The following is a 23,346-nucleotide window of genomic DNA, read 5'->3' on the forward strand; positions in this document are numbered from 1 at the left end:
GCACCCTCTGGAACTAGTCTCCCTGTTGAAAGCTTGTAAGCCAATCACTTATTGCCTTTGTAGCCTCTTCCCCCCTTTTTGGGTATCCAATGTCTAAGTTGCCCATCTCTGTCAACCCTGTGTACCGACGGGGTGGGAATGATCCTCACTGTAAAGATTTATTCTAAAGGGGCATTCTTGACATGAGCTCTGTTAATCAAGATCATCAACTCTGGAAGGTGAGGTGGGGAGTACTTAGGAGACTCATTTCCAGAAACCAGAGCCCTGGCATCAGAGAGGGTATTTTTTGCCATATAAGTTGTGTAAAGTTATTTTTTACTCAAAGTAATTAAAATACTCCACCACTTGTCTGTCAGTTTGTCACACTGTGGTAATGGGCATGTTGCTGTAATGCTAGAAGTTATGCCACTAGTATTTTGAATACAGGCAGTGCCACTGATGACGGACAGGTTTCAGCTGAGTTTACAGACTACAATAGATTAGGAGGAAGGAGAAGCAGAATACTTCTGAATGTTTCGCCACTGAACCCCTTATGAATATCAGTGGAACACTGTCAGATAGCACCAGAATATTGAATATTGAAACATGATGAATAGCAGCAGAAAACTGTCAGATATAGTGCTGGAATAAGACCCCTCAGGTTGGAGGACACTCAAAATAAGATTGGTGAATAGCAGCTTCTTCGAGGTAGAGCTGATTGTGATGACACGAATGGAGTAAAGCTTTCAGGACCTTCGTTTACTGATGGGGCAAACACGTAATGAGGATAAACAGCTGCAAACATCCAATTAATAATCAGATAATAGAATGTATGAAGTATGAATCTAAGAAAATTGGAAGTTGCCAAAAACTAAATGGAATACAAAAACATTGATATCCTAGGTATCAGTGAGCTGGAATGGACTGGTATTGGCCATTTTGAATCTGACAATCATATGGTTTACTGTTCTGGGAATGACAAATTGAAGATAAATGGTGCTACATTCATCATCAAAAAGACCATTTCAAGATCTATCTTGAAGTATAATGCTGCCAGTGATAGGTTAATAGCCATACACCTATAAGACTAGTTAATACCACTATTATTCAAATTTATACAGTAACCATTAAAATCAATGATGATGAAATTTAAGAATTCTACCAACTTCTTCAGTCTGAAATTGATTAAACATGCAATCAAAATGTATTGATAATTACTGGTGATTAGAATGTAAAAATCCGAAACAAAGAAGAAGGATCAGTAGTTGGAAAATATGACCTTATGACCTTGGTGATAAAAATGATGCTGGAGTTCACATGATAGAATTTTGCAAGAACAATGACTTCATCACAAATACTTTTTAAAAAACAACATAAAAGATAACTATACACATGGACCTTACCAGATGAAATACATAGAAATAAAATTGACTATATCTGTGGAAAGAAACAGTGGAAAAACTCCATATCATCAGCCAAAACAAGACCGGGGCAGACTGTGGAACAGCGCATCAATTGTTTAGGCTGAAGCTTAAGGAAAAAATTTAAAGTCCACGAGAGCCAAAATATGCTCTTGAACATCCCACCTGAATTTGCAGATCATCTCAGGAACAGATTTGACGCATTGGACATTAATGACTGAACAACAGAAGAATTGTGGGATGATATCAAGATTATCATGCTGAAAAAAAGCAAAAAGTCATTGAGAAGACCGGAAAGAAGGAAAGCCCAAATGTATGTTAGAATGGACTCTGAAACTTGCTCCCCAGCATAGAAATGCTAAAGAAAATGGAAGTAACAGAGCTAAGCAGAAAATTTCAAAAGAAAGCTCGTGAACACACAGTCAATTATTATAATTAAATGTGCAAAGATCTGGAGTTAGAAAACCTTTAAAAGGGAAGAACATGTTTAACATTTCCCAAGTTGAAAGAACTGAAGAAAAAAATTCAAGCCTTTACTTGTAGTAGTGATGGATTCTATGGGCAAAATAGAGTCCTGGTGTGGCTCTGTGGGCTAATGCATTGGATTGCAAGATCAGTTTGAAACACAAGGTCAGTGGTTCAAACTCACCAGCCGTTCCTTGGAAACCCTATACAGGGTTGCTATAGATTGGAACCAACTTGATGGCACTTAACAACAACAATGACCACAATGGGCAAAGTATTGAATGATACAGAAAGTATTAAAAGAATGTGGAAGGAATACACAGAGTCACTGTACCAAAAAGAAATGGATAATGTTCAACTATTTCAAGAGGTAGCATATGATCAAGAGCCAATGGTACTGAAGGAGAAGTCCAAGGTACACTGAGAGCATTGACAAAGAACAAGGCTCTGTGAATTGAAATACAAATTGAAATTTTTCAATGAACTAGTGCAGTACTGGAGGCACTCACTCATCAATGCCAAGAAATTTGGAAAACAGCTGTCTGGCCAATTGATTGGAAAAGATTCATATTTGTGGCCATTCCAAAGAGAGGTGATCCAATAGAATGGGAGAATCATCAGACAATACCATTAATATGACATGCAAGTAAAATTTTGCTAAAGATAATTTAAAAATGGCTGCAACATTACATTGACAGGGAACTGCTAGAGGTTCAAGTTGGGTTCAGATGAGGACATGAAACTAAGGATATCATTGCTGATGTCAGATGGATCTTGGCTGAAAGTAGACAATACCAGAAAGATGTTTACCTGTGCTCTAAAAACTATGCAAAGGCTTTCAACTTGTGGATCATGACAAACCAATGACAACTTCGTAGAGAATAAGTATTCTGGAATGCTTAATAGTGCTCATAAGGAACCTACACATAGGCCAAGAGGCAGTTGTTAGAACAGAACAAGGGGGGCAGTGAATTTTTTTAAATCATGAAAGGTATGCATCAAGGTTGTATTCTTTCACCATACTTATTTAATCTGTATGCTGAGCAGGTAATCCAAGAAGCTGGATTATATGAAGAAGAATGTAACATCAGGATGGAGGAAGACTCATTAACAACCTGCGATATGTGGATGATACAACCTTGCCTACAGAAAGCAGAGACCTCAGCCTACAATACTTACGTGCACCTCAGTGTAAAGAATACAAAAATCTTCACAGCAAGACCACTAAATACCATCATGAAAAATGGAGGCAAGATTGAAGTTACTAAAGAATTCATTTTGCTTGGATCCACTATCAACACTCGTGGAAGCAGCCATCAAGAAATCAAACGATTACATTAGGCAAATCCAGTGCACAAGACCTCTTAAAAATTTCAAGAGCAAAGATGTTATTTTGAGGATTAAGGTGTGCCTTACCGAAGTCATGATATTTTCAACAGTATCATATGCATGTGAAAGTTGGACAATGAATAAGGAAGACCATAGAAGAATTGATGCATTTTAGTTATGGTGTTGAAGTAGAATGTTTAAAATACCATGGACTTCCAGAAGAACAAACAAATCTGTACTGGAGAAGTACAGCCAGAGAACTCCATAGAAGCCAGGATGGCAAGACTTAATCTCTCATGCTTCATACATATTATCAGAAAGGACCAGTCCCTGGAAAAGGACATGTAAAGTGAGGATTAGTGAAAAGGAGAGAGACTCCCATGAAATGGATTAGCATAGTAGCCCCAGTATCGGGTCTCAAGTATAGCATCAATTGTGAAATTGGCGCAGTGCTGGACAATGTTTCATTCTGTTGTGCATAAGGTCCCTATGAGTTGAAACCGACTCGATGGCACCTAATAACAATTAAAATTCTTCAAACTGACTCAAAGCATAAGTCTTGTGGAAGTGTGGGGTTCAGATTTGTTTGATTTAATAGCTCAAAATGCAGCCCCAAATTCCCTATTTCTGCTCTCTCTGTCTCTCTTCTCTGCCTTCATTGGAAGCTATCCCAATCGGGCATGTTTCCCAGCAGACTTCCTCCAGGGTTTTATTGGTCATGATTGGGTACACATCCTTTGTTGAACTGATCTCTGGTGAGGGAAGGAGATGACTCAGATAATCAAGCCTGTCCCTGAGCTGGGAGTGATATTCTCTTCCCATGAGGTGCATGAGCTGCTTTGGGCATGGCAGACAAGTGGAAAAAAATTTAAGTTCTTTTGGGAGGGACGGAAGAAGAGAGGAAGTACTATATGTCTCATCTGCAGTTCTTCTATTTGGAGTAATAGGTAATGTTAATGTGTTTCCTACTCCTAATTTTCATATTGTCAGGTCTGAGGAGTAAAATGCAGTTCCACATTTTGGTGGTTGATGCAGGCTGGGGACTAAAAGAGATAAAGGAAAGCAGGAGACTTAAATTCCTCTTTCAGCTATATTAATACCATACCCCATTCTTAGAGAAAAACAAACTATTCTCAAGAAGCCAGTTCATGTCCACATATGTTTTTATTACGTGATCTCATTTTTCCTCCCCAAAATCAAAGAAAAAAAAAAAAAAAAGTAAGTGGAAGGAACTGGAGTTGTTTTGGGGAGTTGAGAGAGAAAGGATGGAAACTGTTAGAATGGAGGGAATGATGCCACCATTTCATTTTCTGTTCTTCTCTAAACCTTCTGTCTACATTGATCAAAGTAACTTTTGCCATTTATGTAACTTTGTATTTGGAGCTTCTATGTGGTCCATGGCAGAGTGAGACTAAGAACAAAGTAAATAAGATAATGTGCACGATTTGAAATATTTAGAATGTTCCAGCTTCTAAGCTATTCCTAATTCTTTACCATTGTCTGGTGGCTAAATTGCAAGGGATGTGTCAAACCAGGAAATGTCGTAGAGTGATAGGAATTTTGATGTTTAATGATTTATTCTTTCTACTTTTTCAGACCTATTTTGTGGTAGAATAAAATTGAAGATGGTTATCCTTGACAGTTATTTTTTATTTTCCCCTTGTAGTTTTGTAGTTCTATGTTGCTGTTAGGTGCGTTGAGTTTGGTTCTGACTCATAGCAACCTTGCATAGAGTTTCTGAAACTGTAAATCATTATGGGAACAGAAAGCCTCATTTGTCTCCCGCAGAGCAGCTGGTGGACTCAAACCACCACCTTGTGGCTCACAGCCCAGTGTTTATTGTATGGAGCCTATAGGACCTATTAGACACATTGCCAATCTAGGACTTTTCCTATCCCTTATTCTTTATCTGATCACTGTTCACTGATGACTCATTCTGCCCCCTTTCCTTAGCACAGTTACTAATTCAGTCTTGACCCTTATCACAATATAGACAAATACTTTTATTCTCAAACTTTTTACCAATTACTTTGCAAGCGTGTCATGCATAAAAATTGACTTTTACATAACTTTGATGCCTCCAGATGGCTGGACAAGACCAGAAAGACAGTACAGGAAAATTGATGTTTGTTACTTTTTGTTCATATTTTCTCTTCTGTTTTTACTCATAGATTCTAGTGTGAAGACATTTTTCTCCCGTAATGGCATACTCATCCTTGGGTTCATCTTTATCCTGTCTCTGATAGCTTTGATTGCTGTGGGATTGGCCCAGAATAAAAAACTGCCAGACAATTTTAAGGTAACTCAAATCTTTGTGTGTCTCTGTGTGTGTGTGTAGGGTGAGGAAGGAAGGTGCTGGATATATCAGAACACTCAATATAGTAAAACCTACAAAAGCCATAACATGCGTAAGGCAGAAACCTGTCAGAGAAAGAGAACTCAAATACTATTTTCCACTAAAACAGGTGACTGAAAAGTTGGTAATACTGTATCCTCTCAAAGGTGGAAATTTGCAAGACTCAGAAGAATAAGGCAGTCTTAAGGAGGTTCACTTTCACAAGTTTCCCTTTAGCTAAGGTTCTGGAAACCTAGCAGCCATTCTGGATCCATTGGATTAAGGGAGTCCAATGGAAATGCATGTTTACTGTAGATGAGGGAATGCCTTAAAATCAGTTAGTAGTGGCAAGATAATTGCCTTTCTTTTTTCCCCCTTTTTTAATAATTGCCCTTTTTGATTGCTCAGCAAGCTTATTAAACTGGTACCCTAACAGACAAATGCTTTATTCACCACCCTGAAGTCTCTGTTATACAATGGTGGTTGTTGTTAAGAGCCTTTCAAGTTGATTCTGACATAGGGTTTCCAAGGAGTGGCTGGTCAGCTTGAAACACCGACCTTGCAGTTCAAACTGACCTTGCAGTCTAGCACATTAACTCACCTTGCAGTCTAGCCCATTAACTCACAAATTCACCACCAGAACTCCTATAGGGTTGTTGTTGTTAAGTGCTATTGAATCTGTTCCCACCCATAGCTACCCTGCTTAGGGTTTCCAAGGAGTAACTGTTGAGCTTGAACTGCAAACCGACTTTGTAGTCCAGCTTGTTAACCCACAGCGCCACACAAGGATTCCCTGAAGATAGTACTTTGAAAACACTGATATCCTATATTTTCATACTCAATGTTTCACCATGGGTGAGTTGTAGCACTATACTTGGCTCTTTTTACTCTCTTATTCCCACTGCAAATTTGGTTTGAATCTCAAGGTCAGAAGTTTAAGCTCACAAGCACTTCTTGGAAACCCTATACAGGGTCACTATGGGTAGGAACTGACTCAACAGCACTTAACAACAACAACAACAATTCCCACTATTGTCAGTTCAATTTTTATTAGAAGACTGTGTAGAAAGCACTTTGGAAGTCAAGGATTGTGGAGAAAATTTACTTCTTATCTCTAAAAATATTGAAGAAAGCAACAGAGACAATTTTTAAAAGGATCCAGAGAGCAGCACATGGAGTTGTGGTGTGGTGCTGTGGGTTAAGGCGCTGGGCTGCAAAATCGGTTTCAATTGCAAGGTTGGCAATTCAAGCTCACCAGCCACTCCTTGGAAACCCTATACAGGGTCGCTATGGGTCAGAACTAACTAGACAGCACTTAACAACAACAACAACAACAAGCACCTACATATATCAAGAATGACAGTTTCACATTTACACACAAAGGGACAGATTTCCTCAGAGATATGGAGTCCTGGTGTGGTACTGTAGGGTAAGCACTGGACTGCAAATTTGTTTGAATTGCAAGGCCGGTGGTTCAAATTCGCCAGCTGCTCCTTGGAAACCCTATCCAGGGTTGCTATGAAACGGAATGGACTCAACGGCACTGAACAACCACATCCACATTTGAAGAGCCACTTAGAATTATTCAAAGCCGTTATGGCCTTGCTGTGAAAATTAATTCTGCATCCTTTCGAAGTATTCAAAGCAATATTTCAAAGATATAAGTGCCTTAACTATCTTTTAAGTAGCTTATAATGTAAGAAGCTCTGGTGGTGTAGTGGGTTTACTATTGGGCTGCTAACTGGAAGGTCAGCAGTTTGAATTCACCATCTGTTCCACAGAAGAAAGTTGAGGCTTTCTATTTCCCTAAAGATAGCATACAACCACCACTACCATCACCAATTTATAATATGGTCATTTTATTTAATCTGCTAATTAAAAAAGCAGGAGGAAATTTTAAATTTATTATAGATATACCATTTTCAATTTCAGTTGAAAATCATACTGGACTACGAACCATAAGATCAGCAGTTCATACCCACCAGTCACTCCATAGGAGAAATATGACGCTTTCTGTTCCCGTAAAGATTTATGAGTTGAAACCAATTCAATGGCACCTAAGAACAACAGCAACAATACCATTTTCAACTTCAGCTGAAATATTAGGCTGAATATTAATATAGCATTTTCAACTTCAGTTGAAAATCACAGTAATTAAATATTTAGAAGCTCTGAAGATGCCAATATGCTAGTCAGAACATATATTTATGTCGGTGGTGACATATCTAGAAGCTAACTTAACCACAAAAGCCTTGGATTACATGTGCACAAATATCTTCTCTTGATTTTGAAGATGGTAAACTATGAGCCTGGAAAGACAGATGCTCACTCCAGGCCACTTAAACTTTAGCCTTCCAGCCTAATGACTTGTTGTGTATAGCAGTGACTCATGTGTCACATTGGCTCCTTTTACCATACAAATCCAGTCCAACAGAATTCATACAGCAGTCCCTTTGTCCTCATGGAAGGCTTATGCCATCTCTTGCCTTTTAATGTTTAGAGTAATGTCGGTTCTCTTGGCAAAACTTCACTCACAGTTAAAGTCTTATGACGTTTAGTTCAGCTATTCGTTTACATGATTGCCTTCTTGATTTGACCTTCTTACATGTTTAGTATTGCATCATTGGAAAGAAGATTGCCTAGGAGGCAAAATCTATGATTAGACTAGAGCTCTGTGTTCCCAAGTAATATGTGTGGTCATGGATGTCCTTCCCTTATTCACGGTGGTCTTCCTTGAGTGTGTTACTATGTTGGCCTGGAAAAATGGAACAAATTGCTTGGCAGTCTTTAAATGAGTATGAGTATGAGTAATTGAAGAACAGTCACAGACATCTGAAATGAATCTTTATGATAATGGCTCTAATTTATTTGACATGAAGATCATTTTACATATGTAAAAGAGGCATTTGTTAAGGCTATACACTAATTTTAATAAGATTCCTGGCATATGTTGGGGCAAAATATTTTGGGTACTTGTCTTTTGGAAGTGGCTTTAGATCTGTGCTTCCCAATTCAATAGCCACTAGTTATATGGGGCTCCTTAGCTTTAATCTGACTAAATTGAAATAAAATTTTAAAAATTGTCTTTCATTTGTATTAGCCACATTTCAAGGGCTAGATAGTCACACATGACTAGTGGCTACCATATTAGATAACACAGGCATAAAACATTTCCATCACTGTAGAAGGTTTTATTAGATGCCTCCGAGTACATATTATAATAATATTGTTGAAATCATTCAAAACTAAGTTTACTGCATCAAGTATATGATAAAAAGTTTTAGGAAATCTAAAATAAGAAGTGAAAATGATAGTATTTTGTGTGGCATAAAAGTTAGCTCCATTCCTTTGCAAAAAAATTGAAATAAGACTAAAAAAAAAAATTAGCTCCAGAATATCCCAAATATCATGAGCTAATAAAATATTTTGAGTAGTTTATTGGATCTTCCTAAATTGAGTATTCTGAATATGATACTTATATGGATATTTGTACCTGGTACATTGACAAGTTTGTGATCAACTGCTAATCTAAATGCTCGTGGTTTGAACCCATCCGATGGCTCTGTGGAAGAAAGGCATGGTGAACTTCTTCCATAAAAATTACAACCAAGAAAACTCCATGGAACCCAGTAGAAAAATGGGCAAAGTACTTGAATAGACGTTTCACCAAAAAAGACATTCAGATGGCTACCAAACACTTGACAAGATGCTCCACATCATTAACTACCAGACACGTGCAAATCAAAACCACAGTGAGATACATTTTCCCTTGATTTATGATAGCTAACCACCACTCAACTGTCAGTTTGTCATACTGTGGTGGCTTGTGTGTTGATGTGATGCTAGAAGCCATGCCACCAATATTTTTAATTATTGAAGGTCACACATATGGTATACAGGTTTCACTTGAGCTTCCAGATTGAGACAGACTAAGACAGAATGGCACACTACTTCTGAATGTTTAGCCACCAAAACCCTTCTGAATAGCAGTGGAACACTGTCAGATAGCACCAGAATATTGAATATTGAAACATGATGAATAGCATCAGAATACTGGAAGATACAGTGTTGGAATACAAGCCCCTCAGGCTGGAAGGACTTCCTCCTCAAAGTAGAGTTGACCATGATGATGTTAATGGAATAAAGCCTTTGGATTCTTCATTTGCTGATGGGATACAACTCAAAATGAGGAGTGACCACTGCAAACATCCATTCATAATCAGAACATGAAATGTGTGAAATTTGAATCTAGGAAAATTGGAAGCTTTCAAAAACTAAATGACATGCATAAACATCAATATCCCAGGCATTAGTGAACTGAATGGACCGTATTTACCATTATGAATCTGACTATAAATATTGGTTTACTATGCTGAGAATGACAAACAGAAAAGGAATGTCATCACATTCATCATTAAAGAGAACATTTCAAGATCTGTCTTGAAGCATGATGATGTCTGTGATAGGGTAATATCCATATACCTATAAGGCAGACCAGTTAATATCCCTATTATTCAAATTTATGTAATAACCACTAAAGCAGGTGATGATGAAATTGAAGAATTCTACCAACTTCTTCATCTGAAATTGATCAAACATGCAATCAAGATGCACTGATAATTACTGGTGATTGGAATGCAAAGGTTGGAAACAAAGGTGAAGGATCAGTCATTGGAAAATTGGCTTTGGTGATAGAAATGAAGCTGGAGATTGCATGATAGAATTTTGCAAGACCAATGATTTGCTCATTACAAATACCATTTTAAAACAACATAAAAGGCGACTATCCACATGGACCTCACCCAGACTGATTACACAAAAATTAAACTGACTACATCTGTGGGAAGAGATGGTGAAAAAGTTTCATATTATCAGCCAAAACAAGACCAGGGACAGACTGTGTTTCATATTATCTGTGATTACACAGAACTTAAACGAACAACATCTGTGGGAAGGAGATGGTGAAGAAGTTTCATAGTATCAGCCAAAACAAGACCAGGGACAGACAGATCATCAATTGCTCATATGCAAGTTCAGACTGAAGCTGAAGAAATTGAAACAAGTTCATGGGAACCAAAATTTAACCTTGAACATATCCCACCTGAATTTAGAGATCATCCCAGGAACAGATTTGGTGCATTAGACACTGATGACCGAAGACCAGAAGAGCTGTGGGATGACAACAAGAACATCATACAGAAAGAAAGCAAAAGGTCATTAAGAAGACAAGACAGAAGTGACTCTAAAGGTTGCTCTTCATCATAGAGATAATAAAGCAAATGGAAGAATGAAGAAGTAAAAGAGCTGAACAGGAAATTTCAAAAGTAGCTCAGGAAGACAAAGCCAGATATTATAATGAAATGTGCAAAGATCTGGAGTTAGAAAGTCAAAAGGGAAGAACATGCTCAACATTTCTCAAGCTGAAAGAATTGAAGAAGAAAATCAAGCCTTGTTTTGAAATGCTGAAGCATTCTGTGGGCAAAATATTGAATGATGCAGAAAGCATCAACAGATCATGGAAGGGAATACACAGAGTCATGTACCAGTCAGTTCAAGGGATAGCATATGATCAAGAGCTAATGGCAGTAAAGGAAGAATTCCAAGGTGCACTGTAGGCATTAGCAAAGAACAAGGTCTTGGGAATTGATGGAATACAAATTGAGATCTTTCAGCAAACTGGTGCAAGCACTGGAGGCATTCATCTATGCCAAGAAATTTGGAAGACAACTCCCTGGCCAACTGATGGGAAGATATCCATATTTGTCCCTATTCCACAGAAAGGTAACCCAACACAACATGGAAATCATGGAAAAATATCATTAATATCATAAGCAAGTAAAATTTTACTAAAAATAATTTAAAAACAGCTGCAACATTGACAGATGTGTCAGAGGTTCAAACCAGATTCAGACGAAAACATGGAACAAGGGATGTTGCTGATGATGTCAGATGGATCTTGGCTGAAAGCACAGAAAACCTGACAGATGTTTATTTGTGCTTTATTGACTATGAAAAGTCTTTCAACTGTGTGGATCATAACAAGCTATAGACAACATGGCAGAGAAAGAGTATTCTGGAACATTTAATTGTGTTGATAAGAAACTTGTACATAGACCAAGAGGCAATCATTTGATTAGAACAAGGGGAAACTGAATGGTTTAAAATTAGGAAAGTTGTGTGCCAGTGTTGTATTCTTTCATGATACTTATTAAATCTGTAAAATGAGCAAATAATCCAAAGAAACTGGATTGTATGAAGAAGAATGTGGCATCATAACCTGTGATATGCAGATGATACAACCTTGCTTGCTGGAAGCAAAGAGGATTTACAATACTTACTGATAAAGATCAAAGACCAGAGTCTTTGGTATGGGTTGCACCTCAATATAAAGAAAACAAAATCCTCACCACTGGACCAATAAATAACATCATGATAAATGGAGAAAAAATTGAAGTTGTCAAAGACTTCATTTTACTTGCATCCATTATCAACAGTCATGGAAGCAGCAGTCAAGAAATCAAATGATGTATTGCATTAGGCAAATCTGCTACACAGGGCCTCTTGAACATGTTCAAGAGCAAAGACGTCAGTTTGAAGACTAAGGTGTGCCTATCCCAAGCCATGATATTTTCAGTAGCTTCATATGCATGTGAAAGTTGGACAATGAATAAGGAAGACCGTAGAAGAACTGATGCATTTGTGTTATGATGTTGGAGAAGAATATTAAATGTACCATGAACTGTTAAAAGAACAAACAAATCTGTGTTGGAAGAAGTGCAGCCAGAATGCTTCTTAGAAGCTATGATGGTGAGACTTTGTCTCAGAATTCAGATATATTATCAGGAGGGACTGATCCCTGGAGAAGGACATCATACTAGATAAAGTGGGGGATTAGTGAGAAAGAGGAAGACCCCTGATAAAATGGATCGGCATTGTGGCAGCAGCACTGGACTCAATATTAGATAAGATTGTAGGGATGCCACAGGACTGGGCAGTGCTTTGTTTTGTTGTGCATACTGTCATTGTGAGTCAGAACCAATTGGAAGGCACCTAATAGCAACAACAACAACAATAATAATAAAAAAAAAAGCTAAGATAATAAAAACAAAAAATAAAAATAAGTCAATAGAAAATAACAAATGTTGGCAAGGATTAGTGGTTGGAATACAAAATGGTACAACTATTGTAGAAAACAGTGTGGCAGTTCCCCCTATCTGTCCCTCCCAAATAGAATTACTATATGGGATATAAAAAATTAGTATAATTCCACTTCTAGTTTTATATCCAAAAAACTTGAAAGCAGACAGACACTTAGAGATTTGTACACCAATGTTTTTTTGCAACACTATTTACAATACCTCAAAGGTGGAACCAACCTAAATGTCCATCAATGAATTATTGGATAAACAAAACATCATACAATTGCACAATGGAATACTATTCATCCAATAGGAGAAATTAAGTCTTCATGCTACTATATCAATGGAGTCTGAAGACATTATGTTAAATTAAATAAATCAATCATAGAAGGACAAATAATATATGACTTCACTTTTATTAAGAATAGACAAATGTATAGTAACTGAAGTATTAGTGGTTACTAGGGAGGCCTAGTGGCATAGTGGATTATACATTTTGTTGCTAACTACAAAGTCAGCAGTTTGAACCCACCAGCCACTCCATGGGAGAAAGAAAAAATTATTTGCTTCTATAAAGATTTGCTGTCTCAGAAATCCTATTGGCTTACACTGGGTTGTCTAGAGAAACAAAACTAATGAAGTTTATATATGTATAAATAAAGAGAAGTTTTTATCAAGGAGATGGTTGTAGAGGTGGGCAAATCCCAAAGCCTTGAGTCAGATGAACCAAAAATGTCTGGTCACACAGGAGGCAGGCAGGTCAAACAGGTAAGATGGCAGGCTGTTGATGACTCCTAGGATTGACAGGCAATGAATGGATCAGGCCACTGATGCAAGTCTTTTCAACCAGAGATGGAATGATGATACATATGCAGGACCCAGGCCCAGAGAAAGCAAGCAAACTGTGCTCCAGTGCCCAATATGGGAAGCAGACCACACCCCGAGGAAACTTCCTTTCAATTGATTGGCTGCATATACAGCAGATATCATCACAGAAGTGATTACATTATATTAGATCTCATCACAGGAAATAAGTACCTCTTCACCCAAGCTCTGGCATTTTCAATAACTTCATATGCATGCAAAAGCTGGACAGTGAATAAAGAAGACCGTAGAAGAATTGATGCTTTTGAGTTATGGTGTTGGAGGAGAATATTGAAAGTGCCATGGGCTGCCAAAAGAAACAACAGATCTGTGTTGGAAGAAGTGCAACCAGAGTGCTCCTTGGAGGCCAGGATGGCCAAACTTCATCTCTCAAACTTTGTCAGGAGGGACCAGTCGCTGGAGAAGAATATCATATTTGGAAAGATGAAGGGTCAGAGAAAAAGAGGAAGATCCCCAGCGAGATGGATTGGCAAAGTGGCAGCATGAATGGGCTTAAGTGTGGCAACAATTGTGAGGTTGGCCCAGGATGGGACAGTGTTTTGTTCTGTTGTACATAGGGTCGTTATGAGTCAGTCCCGACTCGATGGCACCTAACAACAACAACACTACCAAACCCTGAGAATCCTGGCCCAGTCAAGATGACACAAAACTTGAACTGGTGGTGGTGTGCCACGGAGTGGGTTCTGACTCATAGCGACCCTGCATAGAAGGTTTCTGAGGCTGTAAATCTTTACAGGAGCAGAAAGCCTCATCTTCCTCCTATGGAACAGCTGTTAGTTTCGAACTACTGTCTTGAGGTTAGCAGTCTGACTCGTAACCACTAGCACATGTATATACAGTCACTATGAGTCAGAAATAACTTGATGGCAGTGTATTTGGTTTTAGGGGTGTGGATATTTATTTATAGAGTGCTGAGTTTCAGTTTACAGCGGTGGAAAATTTGCACCAATTAATGGTTGGTTGAACAGCTGATTATTTTAAGTGCAGTCAGTAAGGTGCACACCTGTAAAGACTTGAATTGGCAAAAGTCATGTGATGGGTATTATTTACCACCAAAACCAAAGTAGCTGCTTAGGCTGCTTTTATGTACAACCAAACACTTCATAAGATTTGGTTCCTTGCTTTGGTGGTTTAGGGTCATGGTTTCATATGGCATCCAGTTAATTGGCCTAATACAGTGCTTAGTACTTTTGTTCTACCTTCCAGTTTGTTGGAATAGTGCTTGGGGGTCTTAAAAAGCATATAAGTGGTCATCCAAGGTACATTTGTTCTCTATTCACCTGGACCAACAGAGGAAGAAGGAGAGTCAGGACTAGGTATAGAAAATGAAATGTGTGGCTAATTGCCTCCATAAACTACTGGCCCTTTTGCCATGAAATCAGAATGGATGGTGCCTGGCTGCCATTACTGAGTGTTTTGACCAGAGATTCTATAAAAGAATCCTGATCAAAGAGGGGAAAATATAGAACAGAATTTCAAATTCGCATGGAATCCAAATATTTTGCAACCAGGGGAGCTCAATGAATCCCAGATACTATTGATCTGATATAATCTTTAAACCAGGAAACAAAAATATTCCCTAAATCTTCTCAAAATCAAATAATAATTTAACTTAAGTAGTGAAAATGTTCTCCCTTGACCGTTGTGCTTTTTTAAGATCTATCGGTATGGAATCAAATTGACCACAGCAACTTAAAAGATTAGACAGGAACCTTAGAGGGCAGTGAATTTATGTTAATTGGGAGGAACAAGGAAGGTGAGAGTGGATGCACAACTTGAAGAATGTATTCAATGCCCCTGAATAGTGCATGATGAAACGGTTGAATTGGCATATGTCCTGCTGTGTGTATTTTCTTAACAATTAAAAATAAAACAGTTGCCCTCTCTGGAGCAAGTCTACTCTGTAACCCATGGTATCACCACAAGTTGAGGGTCAACTTGACAGCAGTTAACATCAACAACAATATTTGTTTGCAAAACACATAATATCATTACTTCATGATCATATCTCATTCAACAGCTCTTCATTCATTTGTTCATAAATTTATGCAACAACAATTATTAGTGTCGGTGTCAGGCACTGGGCTACATAACTGGGAAACCAATATAAATACGATTGAATTTACTGTCCAGAGAAGGAAACACATTTAGTAGATAATACAAATTGTTCATTATAATTATGATAAATGTCTTATTGACTATGCAGAGGCGTTCTTCTGTGTGATTAGTAACAAACTATGGATAGCATTGTGAAGAATGGGTATTCCAGAACACTTAATTGTGGTCATGAGGAACCTGTACATTGACCAAGAGGCAGTCATTCAAACAGAATAAGGGGATACTGAATGGTTTAAAATCAGGAAATGTGTTAAAAACAGGGCTTTATCCTTTTACCATATTTATTCAATCTGTATATTAAACCAATAATCTGAGAAGCTGGATTATTATTTTTAAAACTTTTTATTGTGAATTGAGTGAAGGTTTACAGAGAAGATGATCAGTTTTACATTCAACAAATCATTCGCTTTGTTTCATGTTAACCCTCACAATCAGTCCTGATAACAGTTATTCACTATTGTATCACAAGAGACCTATCCGCATTTACTTTCATCAGTCCCGCCTAGACAGATTGAATATTACTCAGTGGAGATTCTACCTTCCTCCATGTCCTCTGGATCTAGGTTCCCTCTTGAAAGCTTGTAAGCCAGTTACTTCTTGCCTTTGTAGCGCACCCCCCGCCCCCCAATTTTGGGTAGCCAATGTCCAAGTTGCCCATCCCTGTCTACTCTGTGTATGGAGGGAGTGGGAATGATCCTTGCTGTAAAGATTTGTTCCCTCTTTTAAGCTACTGCATCCATAGGTGTAGGTCAAGTTCATCAAACTACATCAGATTACTCTTTTTTTTTCCTCTTCTTTCTTCTTCTTGTTGAGCTCTGATCATTCAGTCATTGAAGCCAGGTCAAGTGGGTATTATCTGCAAGTGTGGGTGTTCTTGTGCATATACTCTCTCTTCTTATAAGCAGGACACTTCACTCTCCACTCTAGTCCTCTGTGGCTATGTCACTGACTCTGGGCCCAAGAGTCCCCAGGTCTTGCCACACTGCTGGCCAACCAGGTCTCCACCAGGTTCACAGGAGTCTATTGAATGTTGTAGGGCTTAGCTTGCAGCTTCATTGCTGTTTTTCCCTCACTTCCCCTTACCGGTGACAAACGTGGTCACCAATCAAAGCACATGTCTGTTCGTGTATTCCCACTGAGTTTTAGTCTTGGAAGGGGGTTTGCCCTGAGGGGACCCCACCACTTGTCTTGATGTCTCCTGGGCAAGTAACTTGCTTGCTCTTGTAGTAATCAGTCAGACTGCCTATATTGTTTTGTATTTTTTCTGTCAGTCTTTCTTTCAAGAAGTGTCTTCTGTTCTTCTAGTCGCTCCAGGCTGGTCTGCTTGTCCTTTCAAGTGGAATTTTTCCACCTCACAAGATTCTGGATGTGGTTCAGGATTCCACCTATGGTCTTATGTAATGCAGAGGCTCCACAGGAAGCCTCCTTCACTGGGCACATTGTAGCCCCATTTTAGGTATTTTAGTCAATTATAGGCAGAAGACGACTTACAAGCTTTCTATGGTGATATTTCTGGCTATTCCTTTCTCTCCCCCTCAAGTGTCTATTTTATAATGGTATGCCAAGGAAACCAAGATTCAAAAGACAGCTCTTGTAGCATAGTGGTTACAAATCGGGCTGTGAGTCTCAGGGTCAGCAGTTCGAAACTACCAGCTGTTCTGCAGGAGAAAGATGAGGCTTTCTGCTCCCGTAAAGATTTGCAGCCTAGGAAACCCTATACAGGGTCCACGGCACATAACAATAACAACATGCTAAGGAAACCAAGATTCAAAAGACAGCCAAGCATCTTAATATTATTTCCAACCTTTTGCCCATTCCAACCATGTCTCAATCCTTGTATCCCAGAGCCCTGTTGTTCCAGGGTTGTACATACATCATTATTTACCTCTATCCCACTCAGTCCATGAAAACCTGCCTAATTGTTTTCCCATCTGCCTTGTTCTTTCATTCCCCTCCCCCTTTTTGTGTATTGCCCCCCTCCCTAGCACCCGTACTATCCTGTGTCTATTCCCTACCCTGTACTTCACCTTCCCCTCCCTCCCCTTCTCCACATCCCGGTAACCAGCAAAGAGTCCACCCCCACCCCCTGGCTTTAGTATGGGTTCTTTTTCTTAGTGTTTTACAGTAGTGGTCCTATGCAGTATTTCTCCTTTTGTGACTGGCTAATTTCACACAACATAATGTCCTAAGTTTCATCCATGTTATGTGGTGGCTTGCAATTTCCTTGTTATTCTTCAAGGTAGCATAATATTCCATTGTGTGTATGTACCACAGTTTGTTTATCCGTTCTTCAGTTGATGGGCACTTAGGCTGTCTCCATATTTTTGCTATTGTAAACAGTGTTGCTATGAACATTGCTGTGCATATATCTACTCATGTTATGGCTCATATTTCTTGTGGGTAAATACCAAGTAGAGGAATTGCTGGATCATAAGGTATTTCTATTCGCAACCTTCTGAGGAACTGCCATATTGCTTTCCAGAGAGATTGGACCATTTTTCAATCCCGCCAGCAATGCAGGAGGGTCCCAATCTCGCCACATCCTTGCCAGCATTTATTGTCCTCTACTTTTTATCTTTGCTGTTATTGCTAGTGTGAGATGGTATCTCATTTTTGTTTTGATTTGCATCTCTCTAATGGCTAGTGATTGTGAACATTTCTTCATATGTTTGTTGGCTGCCCAGATCTCCTCCTTGGTGAAGTGTCTGTTCATGTTTTGTGCCCATATTTTAATTGGGTTATTTGTCTTTTTCTTGTAGAAGTGTTGTAGTTTCCTATATATTTTAGAAATAAGTCCCTTGTCTGATGTGTCATTGCAAAAGATTTTTTACCATTCTGTGGGTTCCCTTTTTACTCTTCTGGTGAAGTCTTTTGATGTACATAAGTTTTTAATTTTTAATATGTCCCAATCATCTATTTTGTCTACTTTTGTTTGTGTGTTTTTCAAAATGTTTGGTAGGTTGCACATTCCCTGAATTAGAGCCCTCACATTTGTCCCTAGTTTTTCATCGATGGTTTTATAATTTCAGGATTCACATTTGGGTTTTTAATCCATGCTGAGTAGGTTTTTGTATAAGGTGTGAGATAAAGGTCTTGTTTCAGTGTTTCACACATCGCTTTCCAGTTCTGCCAGCACCATCTGTTGAAGAGACAATCTCCTCCCCATGCAATATATTTAGGTACATTGTAAAAAAATCAGTTGGCTGTATGTGGATGGGTTAATTTCTGGATTTTCGATTCTGTTCCATTGATCAATGTATCTTTCGTTGTACCAGTACCAGGCTGTTTTGACCACTGTAGCTGTGTAATAAAATTTGAAGTCGGGGAGTGAGAGGTTTCCAACCTTATTCTTCTTCTTAAGCAGTATTTTGCTTATCCTGGGTCTCTTTCCTTTCCATATAAAGTTTGTAATTGTTTTTTCCATCTCTTTGAAGAATGTCATTGGAATCTGGATTTGGATTGCATTATATGTGTAAATTGCTTTGGGCAGTATTGACATTTTCACAATGTTAAGTCTTCCTATTCTATTCCATTTTTAAAGAAGTGCTGTGAGATGTTGGACATCTAAGGGAAAATATCAAGAAAGTACTTGAAATCAGATCTGGAGCTCAGAAAAGAGATGTTTAGATTTGCACGATTCAACAAAAATATAATACAAATCACGTTATAAATTTCTAGTAACCATATTTTTAAAAAAAGGAAACAAGTGTAATTAACTTTAGTAAATATGCTTTATATAGCCCAATATATCCCATATAAAACCACTCCAAAATGTCATCCATATGAAGTTAATAATGAGATATTTTGCATTCTTTTTTTTTTTTTTTTGTATGAAGTCTTCAAATTCCAGTGTGATTTTTACCTTTCAAGTCTTCAGTAGCCACTTGTGGCCAATGATTACACTATTGGACAGTACCGATCTAAAGTATAGCTATGTCTCTGAAATCACTGATGTAGCAAAGACTTAGAAATAAATGAAATTGTCTAGGAGATGTCTTAAAGCAAGAAGAAAAGAGGGCCAAGAACTGAGTTGTGTGTAATTCTCTCATTTAAAGTTTGAATTCTCTCTTTTGAAGTGATTCCTCCTAAAACACATTAATTTTATATAGTGCTTTGTAGTTTATAAATTATTTATACCCACATTTCTATTTGTTCTTCCTTTGAGTACTGTGATGAATGAAAGATTATCCTCATTTTATAATTAATGAAACGAGACTGGTAGAGATCTCTTGCTTCTGGTGGGGTTGGAGCTAAGATTAGAACCCAGTTTTCTGATGCAAAGGCTAATGTTCTTTCCATTTGCAAGTTTCTTCCTAAAACACACCCTAATAACAGGACTTGAACACAGGATGTGTATTTTGCGAAGTAAGCCCAAGGAAAGACGGAAAGCCAGTCCAAGGGGGTGTTATTGAGTGGATCACCATATTGGGCAACTGAGGCTTGATCCCACTAGGACCTTCTGAAGCACTGTGGAGAAGAAGGTACTCTAGAATTGTCTTCCCTGGGGGGTTGAAGAACCGGTTCTCATTCCCTATTGGTCAAGCGTATCCCCTTGGGGTGTTAACTCCCTGACACTTCCACTGAGCATCTACTCTGTTTGAGGCCCTAACGATATCAATTTAACTGGTACTTGCCTATCTTATTACAAAACAATGCAGAAAACTAATGTTGATTGAGAGCATACTATATGCCAGGAGCTATGGGGTGACTGTTGTTGTTGTTGTTGTTGTTAGGTGCCATTGAGTCAGTACCCACCCATAGCAACCTTATGAACAAAACACTGCCCGATCCTGGGCCAACCTCACTACTGTTGCCACGCTTGAGTCCATCGATGCTGCCACTTGGCCAATCCATCTCATTGGGAGTCTTCCTCTTTTCCTTTAACCCTCCCACCTTACCAAACATGATATCCTTCTCCAGCAACTGGTCCCTCCTGACACTATGGCTGAAGTATGAGAGATGAAGTTTGGTCATCCTGGCCTCCAAGGAGCATTCTAGCTGCACTTCTTCCAACACGGATCTGTTTGTTCTTTTGGCAGCCCGAGGAACTTTCAATATTCTCCTCCAATACCGTAGCTCAAATGCATCAATTCTTCTACAGTCTTCCTTATTTACTGTCCAGCTATCACATGCATATGAGGTTACTGAAAATACCATGGCTTAGGTCAGGCGCACCTCAGTCCTCAAGCTGTTATCTTTGCTCAACACTTTAAAAAGGTCTTGTGCAGCAGATTTGCCTAATGCAATGAGTCGTTTGATTTCTTGACTGCTGCTTCCATGAGTGTTGATAGTTGGACCACTAAATCAATTTGGAGTATTAGAAACTACTCACTGATAAGAATGATTTAAAATTATTATTTGATTATGACTTTTAATCTTTAGATGGGAAAATGAGGCTATATTTGTGTACAAGTAAAAATGACCATAAGTATGCCTTGGTTTGGTTATAGGTATGTTTCATGCTAAATATAATGAAATACAATGGGTGTTTGCCCTTTGAATCTGCTCTATACAGGTGTTTACCCAGGTATAACTTTCTTGGAAAATGCTTTATTTATTTTTAAAAATTGAGTAATATTTTGAGGATTTTAACTTCTTATTAAAATCCAACTTTTTGTTTTATTTTTTTGGGTTAATAGTCTTCATCAAGACCTATGTTGTTTTTTCTCTGGTAGAACAGAAACAAAAACTTTCTTTGCTTACAGAATAGAGACCCTTTAAAAATACTTAGCTATTGCATTCTTTATTTGAATCCCAAATGCAACTTTTTTTTTTAAATAACTGTTTTATTGTGAATTATGTGATAGTTTACATGGGAGAACATAATTTTTACATTCATTCTATTGTATATCATTTCATTGCCATGATTACAATCCTCTCCATGCATCATCAACCAACCAACCAAAGGATATACCCTGCAAGCATGCCCCCCCTACACCACCCCCGGGTCATCAACACACAGCCCCTCTCCCTCTCTGTATCTCAAGTCCCCAGCTGCTCCATCTCTCCACATCATCGTCTCTGCCTCCATCTCAGGCATAACTGCTTCTCTGGGTAGGGTCCCGCTCTTCACTCTTCTCCGTTGATGGTCTTAAGGACCTCCGCTCCTAGACTGAAAAGTTAATCACTCCCCTCCTTGCTATAAAATGTCTACCTTTATGTTTCCAACCCTCACAATCAGTCCTGATAACAATTATTCACTATTGTATCACAAGAGACCTATCTGCATTTTATTTCAGCAGCCCTGTCTAGACAGATTGGATACTACTCACTGGAGAGTCTACCTTCCTCCATGCCCTCTGGATCCAGGTTCCCTCTTGAAAGCTTGTAAACCAGTCACTTCTTGCCTTTGTAGCCCCACCCCCACCCCATTTTGGGTAGCCAATGTCCAAGTTGCCCATCCCTGTCTACTGTCTACTCTGTGTGTGGAGAGGGTGGGAATGATTCTTACAGTAAGGATTTATTTCCTCTTTTGAGCTACTGCATCCATAAGTGTAGGTCAAGTTCATCAAATTGTATCAGATTACTCTTTTTCCCCTCTTCTTTCTTCTTCTGGTTGAGCTCTGGTCATCCAGTCTTTGAAGCCAAGTCAAGTGGGTATTATCTGCAAGTGTGGGTGTTCTTGTGCATATCCCCTCTCTTATTACCAGCTAGATGCTTCACTCTCCACTGTAGTCCTCTGTGGCTGTGTCACTGACACTGGGCCCAAGACTCCCCAGGACTTGCCACACTGCTGGCCGACCAGGTCTCCACCAGGTTCACAGGAGTCTATTGAACATTGTAGGGCTTATCTCACCGCTTCATTGCTGTTTTTCACTCACTTCCCCTTATTGGTGACAAGCGTGGTCACCAATCAGAGCGTATATTCCCCTTGAGTCTTAGTCTTGGAAAGGAGTTTGCCCTGAGGGGACCCAACCACCGTGCCTTGATGTCTCCTGGGTAAGCAACTTGCTTGTTCTTGTAGTAACAGTCTGTCTGCCTCTATTGTTTTGTATTTTTCCTGTCAGTCTTTCTTTCAAGAAGTATCTTCTGTTCTTTTAGCCGCTCCAGGCTGATCTGCTCGTGCTTTCAAGTTGAAATTTCCCATCTCTTAAGATCTGGATGTGGTTCAGGCCTCCACCTATAGTCTTATGTAATGCAGAGGCTCCGTAGGAGGTCTGCTTCCCAAGTGCAACTTTATGGTAGTTCACCTGCTATATTCAGTTTCTTGACTTTCTTCCTAATTTGCACAAAAAATAAAACCTTAAAAACAAAGGTTTGAGAGAGCAGTTTAATCTGAAACATGAGTCATACTCTACTCGTTTTTGGGGGTTTTAGTTAAGAAGTTATGGAGGGTGGCGGCTAAACGATTTGTGACAACTGCGCAGACCTGGTGGAGGTGTTAAATGAAACCCAGACCACGGAGTGGCGGGGTGAGAGATGTCTGGAGACCAGATCAATGGGGAGATGCTGCCTAGTGGGAAGAGACTGCAGGGGCCGGCCAGGTTGTCCTACTTACCCCGGACATGAGAGCACCTTCCTAGCCTAACCATTGGATCCTGGCTTTGAGGCTGGGTTGACCAACTTAGAAACCCACAAGCCCAGCCCAAAGCATCTCACTACAACCCAGTCGCCCCTGCTGCACTTCTGCCTCTTGATTGACATCCAAGGACAGAAATCCCACCTTTGAGCCAGA

The 23,346-nt window shown here is 39.0% G+C and overlaps 1 protein-coding gene across 1 annotated transcript in view; it reads left to right on the forward strand.

Moving 5' to 3' along the window:
• The first annotated feature begins 4,474 nt into the window (after positions 1 to 4,474).
• The window catches only part of ENTPD1 (ectonucleoside triphosphate diphosphohydrolase 1), a 69,875-nt gene continuing 51,003 nt past the window's right edge, over positions 4,475 to 23,346 (forward strand). The window contains exons 1-2 of the mRNA XM_006831453.1: positions 4,475 to 4,541; positions 5,366 to 5,493. Coding sequence (XP_006831516.1) covers positions 4,475 to 4,541; positions 5,366 to 5,493 — 195 coding nt within the window. The remainder of the gene's footprint in view (positions 4,542 to 5,365; positions 5,494 to 23,346) is intronic.

The sequence above is a fragment of the Chrysochloris asiatica genome, unplaced genomic scaffold (assembly GCF_000296735.1).
Source record: "Chrysochloris asiatica unplaced genomic scaffold, ChrAsi1.0 scaffold00003, whole genome shotgun sequence".
Taxonomy (NCBI): Eukaryota; Metazoa; Chordata; class Mammalia; order Afrosoricida; family Chrysochloridae; genus Chrysochloris; species Chrysochloris asiatica.